This window comes from Parasteatoda tepidariorum, chromosome 3 (assembly GCF_043381705.1).
Source record: "Parasteatoda tepidariorum isolate YZ-2023 chromosome 3, CAS_Ptep_4.0, whole genome shotgun sequence".
NCBI lineage: Eukaryota > Metazoa > Arthropoda > Arachnida > Araneae > Theridiidae > Parasteatoda > Parasteatoda tepidariorum.
In genome coordinates this window covers 69,928,163-69,944,979 of record NC_092206.1, presented here as the reverse complement: position 1 = coordinate 69,944,979, position 16,817 = coordinate 69,928,163, and the positions used below count along the sequence as shown (strand labels likewise).

Genomic DNA, 16,817 nt, shown 5'->3' with positions numbered 1-16,817 from the left:
TTCAGCATTGCAAAACCTAAACTACTGAATCTCAAAACATGAAATTTGGATGGCTATATTTTACGTACAATGGCTATTTTTTATGACACAGGAATGATTCTTAATAAGGAATGAGTTTCTAAAGGGTTGTTAGAAAAACCATCGATTATGTCATTTTGTTAGGTTGTCTTAAGTATTAATTTAAGTAGTGATAAATAATTATTTTACGTTAAGTTTTTACTCATATTTATTTTGTTAGGGAGTCTTAAGTGATAGTTTAAGCAGTGTTGAATAGTTAGTTTTACTTTAATTATTTATTACTTATTTAGAATATTTTTGAACTTATTTAGAAACAAAAACTTAGTTACGAAGTAATTATTCAGATTTATTTTCCATCTTCTCAAAAATTCCTGTAAAATTTTTAAATATAAACGGTACTATGGAGCAGTATGCTGTCATACCAGTAATTAGTGACGGAGCTTGCCTTTTTCCAGCAATAGCATAAATATAAAGTACGATAGTTGTACTGTTACCTTTCTAATTAAATTTTCATTTACCCCATGATCGATAACGCGAACTCGGTAACAGTGTCACCTAGTTTCAAAATAAAATTGAGAAATATATTCAAAACAGTTATAATTTTTAAAAATTTATTAAAACCTAAATTCTGTAAATATATGAACCATTACCAAGTGCCGAACAACCAGCCAATTTATACAAAGTAAAATCAGCACTTCTTACCATTTACTAAAAGCAGTTCTGTAATACCAGTAAAACTATAAACAGTACAATATACACTTTTCTTAAAATTTGGTAAAAACTAGAATTAAAAGTAAATTATCAGTTTAAAATCCAGCCTTCCAAAATTGAGCTTAAAGTTTTTAATAAAGTTTATTGCAAATCCAAGTTAAAAAGCAAAGTTGTTGCGACCTCCACCGGTGCTGCTGTTGAATCTCTCGGAGCAAGTTATTTACTCAGATTTGGATAGATAGTATTCAGATACTTGGATAGATCGGATGTACTCAGATAGATTGTATTCGAGGACCAGCTTGATTCCGGGTGTGGAACGAACTCTGTACCATAAAAGAACCTGACTCCGTAGCTTCGGTCCTACTCCTCTCACTAGTTAACTCATCGATCAGAGGTTCCGGGTCTGGCTCCACCACACAGCGGCTCTAGCTAAAGCAATCTTCTGTCGTCTCTGACTTAGTTAATCCAGCAGAGGCTCCGTCATACTCCCACCTGTCTTGTCTCTCCTCCACCACCTTTTTTAAACTCGGGCGGGCAACGTGGACGAATCCTTCTCCGACCTCTTTACTCCCACGCGTTGCAGCGCAGCACCAGCGAACGTCACAACAACAATAAAGTTCAAACCAAAAACAGTCAAATTAAATACTTTAAAAGTGATAAGAACTATAACAAACAGATATTTACAACAAGCAACAAATTTTAGTTATGGCTCGAGAGGTGGGTGAGGAAGTAGTACAGGGCGCAGGTTAGCATGGGGATGAGTTTTCCATTTTATTTCAAGACAGAGATGAAAATAATTTTAATACTTGTGCTGCCTATTAAGTTGAAATGTCCCGAACTTATACTTATGGTGGTCTGTGTGATTCAGTGGCTGCCGGACTGATTTTAAATTGTTACTAAATCTCAACAATATCACGACATTTGATACATTACAAGATTTGACACATCACGAAATACCCGTGATATTTGACAATATCACGGGCATCTCTTGATTACTGTTAATACTGAAATCAAAGTATTTTCGCTTGAGCGACGCTGCAGACTACAGTTAGAACTAGATATTTATAATACAAATTGCTTCGCTACTACAAATTAACTATAATTTTTTTTAAAAATTCTTATCGAATTCATATTTTTTTTTGTTCTATCTTATTTTTAAATTGTTAATCAACAGCAGTGCTTTTGCTCTTGAATCTTAAAGTTACCAATTTTAGAATTAGAAAGTTTTTTTTTTCTCACGAAAAATTTTTTAAAGGGAAAAAACTTATTCATTGCATTTATTTTACTTCAGCAAGGAAATAAATTTTAATTATACGATAAAATGAAATTAAAATAAATAAATCGTATCAGTTTGCAAAAAAAAAAAGAAAAGGACTCAGCAAAATATAATACGCCCTTCTGCATTATGGTGCAATACTTTGGGTAATAAAATTCAGTGAAAAATCTTTTAAAATAAAATAAAAATCGCGATACTGTTTTAAAAAAAACCAGAATAATAAAATAGAAAAAATTATAAAAATAAGAAATACTTTATGTTTCTATTTTATACCATAAATAATTTGCAACAGACACCAATGAAAAACAACTTGTTCTAGTCACATCGACAACAAGAAAATTTTCAACAATCTATATTATATAAAACGCTAATACGTACGTATGTATCAATAAAACCGATGATATTTCTTTTCTCGCGCTGGCAGCAGTTTTCATTTTTAATTGATTGGATTCGGCGGGCAAGAGCACGTAGTGAGCAACCAGATAACAATAACCAGAGTGAGCATTATCAGGTTGTTCAATTCAGATTCATGCACTAAAAACATGACAATATTTAATTTAAACTCAATTAGGAATTAATTAATTAATTGAAGTGAGAATGCTTTAAAAGGCCGCTGTTGAATTGATATTTTTCTACTGGGAGCTACCTAAACGTCTAAAAAACGTTTAAGTGTTTGTATTGAATGCATTGAATTTTTTTATATTTCGCGTTTATTTATGCATTGAATTTTCACGCTTTAAAATGCAGAATATTAGTGAAGCAATATTTGATAATTTATTTTGCTAATATGTTTCTTATTTAGCTAATGTTTTGATTTTTTCACCATGTACAATCTAAATAGCTAATATACTTTTTTAAAAGCCAATAAGAACATTGGTAGAATTCTTCTACATAAGTACAATACTATGTCTTTGATGATAAAATACTATGTCTTTGATGATAATATATTATGTCTTTGTGCTAGAACATTGTGTTCATTGGCGAGCGAGCGCAGCGAGCCATGGTTCACGGCGTGAACCACATAGGATTGCGTAGCAATTCTCGGGGGTTGGCGAGCGTTAGCGAGCAGGGGGCGGAGCCTCCTAGTTATTATTAATAATATTGAAAATAAAATACTAAGACAGCGAAAGAAACTTTCCAGCAATTATTATTAATAGTATTGAGACTAAAATACTAAGATAGCGAAAGAAAAAACTTTTTGCAGCATCATGGACCTTATTTTGAGTAAAACTAAGCTTAAAATGCAAATAATTTAGGAATTCGCTATGTGATTTGCATCACACATAATTTATAAGAATCACCATCAAAAACATCTTCCTTGGATCGCATCTAAGACATACAAAATTTCCAACAATTATTTAATAATAATACTAAAAAAAGAGAAAGAAAAAAGCAGAGAAAACTAGTGAAGAGTATTTTTGACATTATTTATGAACCACTAGCAATGTCATAAATAAAGAAATATGGAAATGATTAAAGAAATTCTGCCCATCATAACGATCTGAAATTTGCTCCCTCCAACAAAGGTGAACTTCCTTTATTATCTGTAATTTACAGCGAGATTATAAAAGGGATAAAGTTTAACATTATTTTCTTGAAAAATTAAGTATTATCTCTCGTGTATTCTTTTTAGCAATTAATCATATATATATTTAAACTTAAGTAGATTGGTCTAATTGTTTAGAAGTTATTAAGGTTTAATATTTGAGCCTAACAATTTACACATCCGAGATTACTATCCATTCCAATGTTTTTTTAAATACAATATGTTTTACGCTACATTGAGGAAGACTGTATTCACATTTATAGAACTATTTGTTTTTAAATTACGGGAGCTAAAATTTTCTCTTCCTTCAAATAGCTCATGAGAGTTGAAAAAATTCTCCTTTAGAGGATGGGCAAATTTCTAATATCTACATTGGGTCTAAAAAAATTTCACATTTATATATCGAATATAACTTCTCAGTTGAAACAGATTTAAATCAAGATATTAAAAATGGTGTAAAATATTTGATTTTGATTTCAGGTTTGATCTAAGTTTTTATAAACGATATACTGCATGGAATATTCTAATCCAAGGTGTTATCGTGGCTGTCTCATTGTTCAGTGCAAATCAAATACAAGTTCAAAGACTGCTGACACTAAAGAACATTAAGCGTTCAAGATGGTAAGTTGTCAAGATGTATACCTTATTTTTTTCTCCTGAAGACAAAAATAGTTCTTTGCTTTACATTATTATTTGAATGTTAGTGCAATATATTACAAATTATTTACAGTGACAACAAAAAGAGGTTTTTGCTTTGCATTATTATTTGAATGTTAGTGCAATACATAACAAATTACTTAAATTGCGTGTTCAAAAGAAAGATGATAAAAGTTGAAAATATAGCAATAAAAAAAGTGCGCATGTAATGAAAAAAAATCCTGTTAGGGGTTATCGAAATTCTACAGTAATTACAATTAATTCATATTTGGGAATTATATTCTACTGCCTGTAGAAAGACAAGAAACAAAGGATTTTGAGGACCGAATGATTGATATTTTTTATTTGCCATCGCTTGTGATTTTTTTCTTCCAAATTCAATAGAAAATTACTTGTTTTATCAATGTTTCAATATAAAAAATAATGATGCTTTTAATGGTTTTATATTGTTTAAAAAACCTGTTTAAAAACATGTTACATATTGTTTAAAAACATTTTTAACAAACTCAAAATTAGTTTTAACATTTTCCGATTTAACAAAATAACGTTTTGGATTTTAATATTACAGTCTTTTTTAATTCTTGATAAGTTAATAAAACAACATAATATCTCCGAAAAATACTTATAACTGAAAAAGAATCAGATAATTTTTTTTTATTGCTTTCGATTTTTTCTTACATTATGAAGTTGGAAAGATTGAACATTATTAACTTACTAGTAATATATATTTTTTTAATATAAATAATTTAGGAATCGAGTAGCTGCATATATTAGATTAAAAATCATTACCTGAATTGCAGAAGCAATGACATTGCAACCATTAAGTATTATAATATATGGTGAAAGGAGTCCATCGCAGATAACCGTTGCTAATAAACCAGTTTACGCGAGCTCACTTAAAGAATGATAGATGCGTCTAGAAGAAAGCAATGTGCAACATTTTATTGGCAATCAGCCATTGATGATTACTCTTGGGCAGTTGTGGTGGTACTGTTTCGTATCTTAGATAAAGTGTTACAGAAATGTGACAAATAATGCGAGTGTTACGTAAATGCCACTAGTTGTCCAGTCGATTAACTAACAATTTCAACAGCATTAGCAATGAAATAATTTGAAATCAGGGTGTTTGATTGCCCTGGGTCTTAACAAATCCGAAATCAATGCCCTATCTCAACGAAAACTTTTACACCATTTGTAAATAGCCATTTGCCCTATATTCACCATAAAGCACCATCTATCCACTATTCAACATAAAGTACCATCATTTTATAAAAAATGCCCGATTACGCTCCTCCCCTTCTGCCATTTAGATTCTTATAAGAATGCATTGTTCTATTTCTGGGGCACCCATCGTTAGTACGACTTTACATTCATTTTAAATGTTCTCACATGATCTACTCAGTCAGTTATATGTGATATCTTATGCACTCCTCTTTTTTTATAATCCCGTATGAAATTGATGCTATATCTGCTATATTTTTGATAGTGTCATACGTATTCAATTTTCATTTAGGCAATCTAAGTATAATATCGATTTTTATCTCAAAGAGTTTCTTTTTACTTTCTAGGGCTTTATTTTCGAGCTATCCCATATCTATTGCTCTATACTTAATGATTTGCTTCGTGGGTGTAGTACTGTATGCTTATTTTTCTAAGTGTGATCCATTGTCACCACCAAACAATCCAATTTACAAAGGAGACCAAGTAAGAAAAAATATCAAAACATAAATTTTTTTCAAAATATTTTTGTTAAAATATATTTAGAAATATACTATCACACGAGTAAATTTGGAGTTAATTTTAAGCTTGGTATTATGCTTAATTGCAGGTAAGCTTTGCAAAGGAGTGAATGATTAGGTAGCTATGGATAATATAAATAGACAATAAACATATCATTAAGAACAGAACATTCCAGAAATATTTCTCATAAAATTCTTGTTATATTAGTTATTTTGTGATTAAAATATTTGCAATTAAGAAAAAAAATTAAATAAAAATACTTGCAATTAACGTCACTACACAACAACATTTTCATAAAAACTTTTTTTCTATTGCTACACTTATACAAATATTCTTATGGACGTCTCTGAAATATTAAAGGCGTCTTTAGGATATTGACAGTATGTTTTATTTACTATTGAAGTAATGTAAAACTCTTTATCCTAAAAAACTATTGTAGTACCATGCATTTAGTAGATAGGTATGTATTTTGATCTGATAAGCTATGATGCACTATATATAGATTCGATATTGTGCCATACTTCATCTTCATCTTCAAGCTTCATCTTCAGGATATCGAACATCCATCTTTCTGGCTTTAGCCGATTATTAAAATCCTCACACATAATTACATGCAGAAGCAGGAAGTTTTAAGGCGAAAGAAAACTCACTGCATAAGGGAAAATGAAACTTATCAAAATAAATAAATTTTTATTTAGCATGGGGACTGAAGCAGAGGACGAATGCCCAGAGGCTGTATGCTAAATAAAAAAAGATGATGCAATAAACACAAATTATAAAGAGTAAGTAATCTTTACTGTAAAAAATCTTACGATAAATTCTTAAATCAACCAAAAGACGAGTCGGGCTAATGAATTTGTTAGAAATGACATTGTCCCTAGTCCGGGTATTTTCACTTAGCAGACGTATTTAGGTTCCGATCTTGCATTCTATTATGAAGGTTGTTATGAAGCTAAGTTCTATTACTAATTAGAGTAGGGACTATTGTTGCAAGTTTTTGAAATGTCTTGATTTAAAATAAAATATTAGATTGAAATGAATATTGTAAAAGATTTAAGAAAAAATAAATTGAAATTAAATCAAAAGCATTTTATGAATAACCAAGAAGTTTCGTTTCCAAGAGGCATTGTGAAAACAGTTTTGAGACAGTAGGATTGTTTTCAGGAGGTCATAATATAACTCTAAATATAAACATAAACAAATTTGTAAGTTAGACATTTTTTTTGTGCTATGTGGTACACATGTTGCTTTTTCTTTTTCGCTTAAAAGTTTCTTAAAGTATTTTTAGAGATTTATATCTAAGTGCAGACCATTTTTGAGCTTGATTGACAAGATGCTCGTCCCCAGATTCAAAAGCCATTCATTGAAAAATCAATCAGACGGATGACATTTAGTTACTCAAATATTTGGAATATTTTGATCGTTTGATAGATTACAGATATTTAGTTTAAAAAAAATCAACATACAATTAGTGAGATCTGAGCAACGATCCCTCATTTGTTAAATTCATTGATCTGTCTTTGTGAAGGACTGGAGTTTGATCCTCAGAGAAGGCTTAAAGCTCATCTAGTTTCTGACCAATGGGTACTAGATTGTCTAGGAAGTAAAAGTGAATTGTGCGCGTTGCTGACCACATTATTATAGTAATTTTGAAATTGCGAAGTCTTAACCTCCATGGATCTGAGGCCCATAACAATCCACAGCGAGAATGCTTGCCAAAACAAACAAGACAGCTGATAATTGCTATTGATTACTTGAGGAATTTGTTTGCAAGCGAATTAAACTTCACATGTGTGTGCAAATTCAATTATTTTCTCATTTAAGACATTTTGAATAGCACAAATTAACATTTTTTGAAGTTATACTTCTTATGCGACTTCCAACAAGGTTGCGTTAAACGCTTAACGCTACATTTTTATTGGCCGGGAAATCACGTGGAAGGATCTAGTTTTCCCGCATTCATTTCCATATTGTTTTGGTTCTCACTAGCATAAAAAATTATAAAAGTCATAAAAGTATTGTTTTTTTATAAATATTTTTTCAGTTTGTTTTGATACACATATAATTTAATAGGGTAATATTTTTTATTATCAAATTTAGTGGATAACAATTGTAAAAAATGAGTGAAAACAATCCCACGGACAATGCGACGGATTTAAGGTTATGTCAAGTTACGTCTCTTGTTAATATCTGTTAATTGATTGTTAGGTTTTCTCTTCTGAAATTACATTATGGCGCATTCACATACATTATTAATACAAATACATTTTCCAGGGCGTGACGATGAGGCGACCACAAGCACTTCCACTGGTTCAAGAGGTCGACGAGGGAAAAATGCACAATATTACCGTGATTACAGAGCACGGAAGCGAGCGGAGCAGGAAAAAGAGTCGTTGAATAGGACTAGTGATCCTTCTACGACTGCTGATTCTTCTACAATTAACGTCGCAGGTTGGGAAGTTTAACTTCTTCCGCGCGGAGGGACTCCACGCACTATTTTTTTTTTGTTTGTTAAATTTCTCCGCTATTTTAGAATTTAGAAATATTATTATATAGCTATATTAGAATATACTGCCTATTGTTCCACGACAGTGTTTCCCAAACTTATGACTTCTGTGTACCCTTTCTAAATTGTTAGTAACGCTGTGCGTCACTAATAAAAATATGAATGTATTTTTCACTATAAAAAATTGCACAAAAGTTAAAAATCACAACTGACTGTTGACACCACTAATTATTAACTGCTAACTCTGCAAAAAATAGCCAATAGAAAACTACGTAATTGTAAATTTTCATGGTCAGCTTTGTTTCTCAATACAAATTTTTGAAATTTTCGTTTGTTGCAAGATATTTTGTGAAAGAGCTCGTACCCCCTCTAAAATATTCCCGTACCCCTGGGAGTACGCGTACCACACTTTGGGAAGCACTGTTCTACGATATCAATAATTAATTATAAAGCTGTTTGAAAAACATTTTGTAATGGTATATCATTTATTTTCAGTTATTGCCTTATTTTATGATGATTAGTCTTGAAAACTATCCTGGATTGGCTGGTATATGCATTTGTGGAATATTTAGTGCTTCGTTAAGCACTGTATCTTCGTGTGTGAATTCCCTTACGGTAGTAACAATGCAGGATTTGATTCGGCCATTTGTGTTATCGAAAAATTTATCAGAAATAAAACTATCAATAATAGCTCAATTAATAAGTAAGTAAATTATGTTGAAATTTTTATTTCTTTATTTTTCTCCAAACATAGTTTTCTCAGAACACTAAAAAAATCTTTGCCTATTGAAAAAAATAGTATTACATGGTAAAATGTCTAGCTTTAATATAAATAACTCATGAAGATATGTTTTTGCTGACCCGACTGGTTTTTGAAAAAAAAAGTGTTATAGATATAAAAATGTATAGGATCAAGGTTATTTTTTTTCAAAAGAATCTGTAGAATCTTTAATTCAATAGATTCATAATTTCTACAGATCACTTAAGAAGTACATTTCATAACGAAATTGGGAGATTTTATGTGAAGTTTTTATGTAGATAATTTCGTATTAGAATCTTTCTCCTTTATATTTAATATCTTATTGATCTTTTTAAAAAAACAATGTGATACAGACTCAAATGTATTTATGTTCCATATTTCTAAAAAATAAGGTTTATCTTAACATTTGCGCATTTTTGTTGTTGTTATTTTAATGTGTCACTGGTTTGGTGAATTTTGTAGTGTAAATAGAATGAATTGTATCGCCCACGTGATTCGAATGAGTGACGACAACACAATAAAAAAGATACTGCTTTTTAGACCCACTGGAAAAAGAAAGCGGGGAAGGCCACGGTTGAGATGGGCTGACTCAGTGGAGTCTGATTTTCTCTCAATTAATGAAAAGAATTGGAGATCAAAGATAAATCGGAAGTTGTCGTGGAGAAATCTTCAGGGGAAGGCATTGGCTCACATTGGGCTGTCTGGCTAACTATGATGATGTAGGTTCTGATAAGGAACGAATGGGTGCCGAGAAAATTTTTAAACTAATATCACTTGTTAGAAATATGATAAACTTGATAAAATTAAGAGACGACTCTTAATTCATTTGAATCATTTGATTCCTTCCCGTGGTGCAAGTGAGTCATTAATGAGCAAATATTCAGAGTTTTTTTTTCATCAACATCTGCTCTAACCCTCCAAGCTTTGAGCACGAGGGTAAAATTGCACTGGGAGTTTTCATCTCACTCCAATTTTCATTTCAGAGAAACCAGATTTAACCGGATTATTTTGCAGGAAAAATTGGATCTAAAAGTTCGAGAGAAGCCAGGGCTGATGCTTAGAGGGAAAATTATATGAAAAACTGACGATTTAGGATCGAATTTTTTAAGCAGGAAAACAAGCGGATATCATACAACAGTGAATTGATTGCCATTCTTTCTTAATTTAAGCATGTGTTGAGAGTGAGCCATATTGCATTTTTACATTTGCTCTGTTACTTTATCCCAGTACTTTAGACTACTAGATTGTTTAAAAAAATTATATCTCATCAAATAACAAGTAAAAGAATGATATCACATATGAAAAGTGCTTGAAAACGTGGATAAAATTTTGTCTATGTCTCCAACAAATGAAATTTAATATAGGGAAAAATGGAAATGAATCTCAAAAAAAAAAAAAAAATAATAATAAGATGTGGATAATTCAGTTTTCACCTAAATTGTTCTTTAAATATATTTCCGTCAATTACTGCTCCGTCAATTCAGATGGACAGTCATAATTCTTTCTTCATCAATGGCTCGATAGCACAGGCCCTTCCAAGAATGTCAAGCTGCCAACCATTATATATTTGTTTTCCAATTTTCTTACGATGTTGTCCTTTTTCAAACAAATCTTTAAGGTTTGGTGGATCTATGATTCGAACGCTTGTTCCCCCCTTTTCAGCCAAACAATTTAAGCTTAATTCGAAACATTTTGAAATTTTTTATATTGTAAATTTTGCATTAAACTTCAAGATGTCATAAGAGCAAGCTAACTTTTAGAAATTTAAATTATATGTTTGCGTAATACAAGAATTACATAATTTTTTTGAAAACAATGTAATAAGCAATGAATATTTAATTTTAAATAAAAATGCATGTACTGTAATATTGCATGAAGTGTTTTCTCTTTTCCCTTTTACTCTTTCAAAATTAGTGATTTTGAAATCAAAATATCAACTAAAATAACTATTTTACTTTATTTTAGCATTTTTCTATGGTCTTCTTTGCATCGCTTTAACGTTTGTGTTTGCCTCAGTTGGAAGTTTGGTACAACTTAGTGTCACTGTATTTGGATGTCTTGGAGGACCTGTTCTGGCTGTGTTTCTCTTGGGCATGTTTACTACTAGAAGTAATGAAAAAGTAATTCAAAGTTTCCTGTTTTAATCTAAAAGTTCGTAAAATGCTTTAACTAATTACAATGTAAACAAATTTTTACATCGTTTTGATTTATAGAATTAAAGCTAGAATTTAAAGCCAAATCGGTTGAAAAATTTTTAAAAAAAAGGGGAAAAAAACGATTTTACTGTTTTTTTTGTTTTTTTTAAAGCTTTAAGAAGCACTTAAAAATGATTTTATTGAAATTCAGGATTTTTTCATAATATTTTGCCTTCATTTTTTACATTTTTTACATTTTACATTTCTTACATTTTCTACATTTTTCAGCAATTATCATATTAAATATAATATAATTATGAAAAAAAATAAAGCAATTATTTTTGAACCAAGTTTTTTTCTCATTGTAAGGAAATATTTTTTTAATTTGCTTAATTAATTCCTGTGATAAAATGAAAAAATTTAAATTAAAACTCGCTCTCCTGACTACACAAGTAGAGATACGATATTTAAATTTCAAATTCTCAAATGCGACTAACAACGGAATTTTGAATACCAAAAATCCACACCTGTCGAGAAAAAGAAATTTATGTAAGGAAAGTAAGCTATTTTTGCCTCATTTCTCAAATTAAATCATTGGTACAATTATGTAATTAGCAAGTTTTTTCCATGAATATGATACATAAATGCTCCATTGAGATTGTGCGTAAAAATATGAGTATTAAATAGTGTAAAATCAAGTAAATATCAGAAGTTTTTAAAATTATTGGCTTTTTAGAGAATTAAGTAAATGCATTTATTTATGGTTGAATTTGTAAATTCAATAAATTTAAAATTTTATTCTTTTTACAGGATCTTATCCATGTTCGTAAATCATCATTGAGTAATAACTAAATTTATGATTTTCTTTTAAAGTTAACTATTTTGTTCTTTTAATTCATACTTTTTAACGTTTTTCAAGGAATTTGTTATGAATCTAGTTTTTGTGAAATACAAAAATTAATTTGAATTGAAGGTTCAAACTTTATTTTTATCTATATCTCTTAAAAGGGAACAAAAGCAATCTTTCAAATTCAATCTTTTTTTTCCCTTGAAAACAAATGAGAAAAAATTAACAAGTTGAAAAAAGTTTTCTTATTAACTCTTCATTGCAGAACATTTTTTAAATTATTTTGTATTAATTTAGATATAAATAAACGAAATTTTTATAATTAGCATTTTAATAATTTATGGATATGAAATATAGCATGAAACACCGGTGACTTTTTCATTGTAGGTAAAATCTTCCAAACGCGGCTCAAATACAAACAATAATTTTTCATGTTTGCACTTATTTGCAGTTATTTTGATCCAAGAGAGATCTAAGTAAAGCAATAATTCCTCAGTGAAATTTTTTTCGCACGCAGAACATTTATTGATATATTTTGACTATAAATAAAATTTTTATATTATTATTATTATTATATAAATANAAATGAATTTTTTTTTACTGTGACGATAACGTTTTGATGAAAATAATTGGTTCCACCATTTAAAAATTTTGTGACCATGACCATCAACGCGAAGAATGAATAATTATTTCTATAATTATATTAATATAGTATTATTATTATATTATTATTATTATTATATTATATTATTATTATTAGAATAAATGTTTTTCATATAAACTCTTTTTTTTAATTAAAAAATACCAAAATATACTTTTGTTTTTAATTAGAGTGTCAGAGAAAAAATGTATAAAAAGGACGCTGGTGTCTCATTTGTGTCAAAAGGGTAATCTCTCCAATTCTTACAAAAATTAAAAACAAAGATACTTTTTCTTTCCCGCAAATTTCTCTTTTTCACAAAATGCGCTTTATGAAATAATAACTTCAAAAAATGCAATTTTTTCTAACTTTTATTTTTTTTAAATAAACGTTTTATTTTTATTATAACAGGGTGTTATAATTGGTTTCTTGATTGGAATGGGAATTTCATCATGGATAGGATTTGGTATTGTTGCTTACTCCACTAAGCACGATGCACTTCCAGTTTCAATAGAAGGCTGTCCAAAAGTTAACTCTTCCATAATGATTAATTTTTTGAATGCAACAGAATACGCTGACAGTAGCAACAGCCATGCGAATTATATAGCTGGTTTTGAAAATAAAACAGATATAAAAGTGGAAAATGATAATACTGAGTAAGTCATATATATGAAAATATTTCTTTGTAATTGTTCCTTTTTTTACAGGCTCTCCGTTACATAGTAATACTATTATCGTTAAAATACTCTATTTTGCTATTACTTCCCATTTATTTATCTACGCACTGTAACCAGAATTTTATCGCACCAACTAGACCCACCTGATGTAGCCAGTTCCTTGCAGATAATTACATGTTACAACAGAGAAGGCTAATCTGTCAATCTCATGACCGACAGAACGGAGGTTCAAGTTCCAGCGTTGACACCACAATATTTTCTCCATTACCTTTAACACATGAAGAGTTTCCAGAGGTATGCACCCATCAATTTCTAACCCTGAGCTGTTAGAAAGCGATACTCGTATTCATGCATAGATGACAGAAATGCAGAGCTGCTAAACTGTCTCAATATCCATTAAAAATTCTTTTTTGAGGATTTGAAACCATGATAAATGTAAAAGGTTAAAAACTGCATAGTTTTGTTTTCATGGTTTCTTAACCGTACTTAGTATAAAAGGGTTTCAAAACCTTACAGCTAAAATATGTTCTGTACGATAAACTTTACGGATGAACAAACTGCTGCCGTTTATTTCACCATAATTGTAGAATGGAAATTCTAGCACTGCAATATGCTTATGTGCATAAAAGATCTAGGATAATAAGTTGACAGAGATGTTAAATCGTTCTTAAGTTTTGCTTCGTGAAAAGTTGATCATAAGTTTTCGGAATATTTCATTTGGGAACAGTATTATCGATCCTAGACTCCAAAACGATCCACCGATTACATGCAATATATAATAGTTCGTTCACCAGGAATTGGCTGCACCTCCTCGAGAGCATAGTTCTTTTCAGTGGGGGAGTAAGAGGAGAAACATCTCCATGCTTGAAAGTGAGACAACCCTTGCTCGTCAAACGCAAACAGTGAATTCTTTTTCAGTCGCTTACGTTACTCAAGCTAGTTAAATGTATTTTATATTTAAGAGCTGCTGTTTTCCAACAAAATGTCTCAAAAAGGACAAATTATTCACTCAAAAGAGAGAAATGTCATTGAATTTATGAAATATGTAATGTTAAAAAAATGCACATGGAGACTGCGAAATAAATATTTTTGTCGTATGATCGCCAAATAACATACTTGTTCAGGATTGTTCACATCCTTCCAAAATAGTGTAATAGTATCGTCGGATACTCCATGATGAAGGCATAGCCAAGGGTCAACTCCGGGTGAGCGAACTATACATGTTCTAAAATCTGTGGAATTGAAAGTCCTGTGGTCCATCGCTGAGCAATATCGTTGGTGCAAGAATCTGGAAAAACGAATGAACAATGTTGGAGAAACGAATGAGTCGTGGCCTCCTGAATGAGTGGTGCTGCAATCTATTCTAGGGGTTTGGAGCCAAAACGTACTGTCACCCTTGTGATATGCTCCCTTATCAAACGAAAGCCGTATTTTTTTGACTTAATTAGCAAAAGGCTAATGACTGGTGCGCTTGGATTGTCCAAGCGTCATTAGAAACAACAACATAATATCCAGAAATATCTTAAGAGTTAGAGTATATTACGATATTTCGTGCTATTTTTCTTCAAAAGCACTCACTCTTCAAAAGCACTTAACAATTTGAAAATACTACTTACCATTACTTAGACTAAAGTCCTCATATATAATGTAAACTCTAAACTTATAGGACATTTTATTAATATTGTACGTAACACATATTCTTGAATTTCTGTCAAAAGAAAGCACCGATTGAAACTATCTGCGTATCAAAAGTTATACTCCGATATTTAAATAAGGAAAAAGGTAGCAAAAATGCGACGAATCGCTATCGAGAAAGTAAAGATGATTTACATTAAATTCAGCTTGCTCGTTAGACAAAATTTAGAGATGAAAGAGAAATAAATATGACAGAGAATAAGTATTTTCTCCTTTTGTCAACTTAAACAGAAAATAAAAGTCTGGTAAAATTTTAGTACTTTATAGTCAATGGCATGCCTGGCAAAGCAAATCATAATTCTGATAATAAAACAACTTATATTAGATACTTTTCCTGTTCATATGGTAACGATTTATCTGAAATTCTGGTTTCAAAATTATAGTTCATATTACTACAAATTTCGTAAAAAACACGACACTGTAATTTAATTTTAATTGAATAGGGTGTTTTTATGCCATGCTCAAAAGTATCACGATAAACTAAATTTAACACAGATTGTAAAACCATATTTTATTGTTAATTGTATCAGAATCATTACCAAAGCCCATCGGTAAAAAACTACTGAGACTTCCCCATAGAGCAAGAAAAGCTGTACATTTTACCATAGTCGCATAGTACTTTTATACCATACTTTTTCTTAGTGCAAGATGCGATATTTTATTAATAAAAAATAAAGTTTACTAAACTTATACAAACATTAAAATCTTGATGAATCACACTCATAGCAAACTCTTGCTGAGACATTTACCTACCATGGAATACCTTTTCTAATTTAATGTATTTTTTAATGCTAAAGTTCTTACAAGAAACAACATCAAATTAAATGAAATTTCTGTTCTGGTAATTGTGATCGTTAATAAAATGGCAAATTATTAAAATATATGAAAAAAAATCTTGATAACTTTCGAATCGAAGGCAAGATTCATTTAAAATTTTGCGCTGAAATTCAAGATACGTATTAATTTTCTTTTCTTTACTCTCCTGTTGTTCATCATTCGAAGAAAATGTATAAATATATAGTTACTCTAGGTGCTTATCCATCGTCAAAGACTGTTATTTGGGCATTAATTACCTGATTAACGCTAATAGGTATTTGTGACCGTAATCATATTTTATTCACTTCAAACCCAGTTTTCTCTTTTCCAAAAAAATAAAAATTACTGCTATAATAAATCAAATAAAGTAAAAATAACAATATTATTTAAAAATAAATGAAAACTTAACAATTTGGGCAATTGTAAGTGGGGCTGTGGACAAATGTGTGCCAACGAATTTTTAGACGGGACATATATGTCCCAGTGGCTTTTTCGTCCGTGAGATATAGATGTCCCAGTAGGGCCGGAAGAGTTAAGACAGTATTAAAGAGAAAAATCACACAAATAACACTATGGACATATTAAAGTTTAAAAAAGAATCGATATATCTACATTTCAGCAAGTTTTAAAGAATTTTGCCTCCCGTCGGCGTTATATTACGGACGACTACTTATTCCGGAAAAGTCATAAATTAGATTCGAATATTCTTAGTTTCTTCTTAAACTTATAAAAAATTTTTAAATTTATTAGTTTTTGAAAATTTTACTCTTTATTTCAAAATAGCTTAATAATC

The 16,817-nt window shown here is 30.2% G+C and overlaps 1 protein-coding gene across 5 annotated transcripts in view; it reads left to right on the top strand.

Annotated features, from left to right (window-relative positions):
• The window catches only part of LOC107444052 (putative sodium-dependent multivitamin transporter), a 31,101-nt gene that overhangs the window by 12,158 nt on the left and 2,126 nt on the right, over nt 1-16,817 (top strand). For all 5 annotated transcript variants that reach the window (XM_016058106.4, XM_016058104.4, XM_016058103.4 and 2 more), the window contains exons 6-10: nt 4,032-4,172; nt 5,777-5,912; nt 8,950-9,157; nt 11,180-11,334; nt 13,248-13,492. In XM_016058106.4, coding sequence (XP_015913592.1) covers nt 4,032-4,172; nt 5,777-5,912; nt 8,950-9,157; nt 11,180-11,334; nt 13,248-13,492 — 885 coding nt within the window. The remainder of the gene's footprint in view (nt 1-4,031; nt 4,173-5,776; nt 5,913-8,949; nt 9,158-11,179; nt 11,335-13,247; nt 13,493-16,817) is intronic.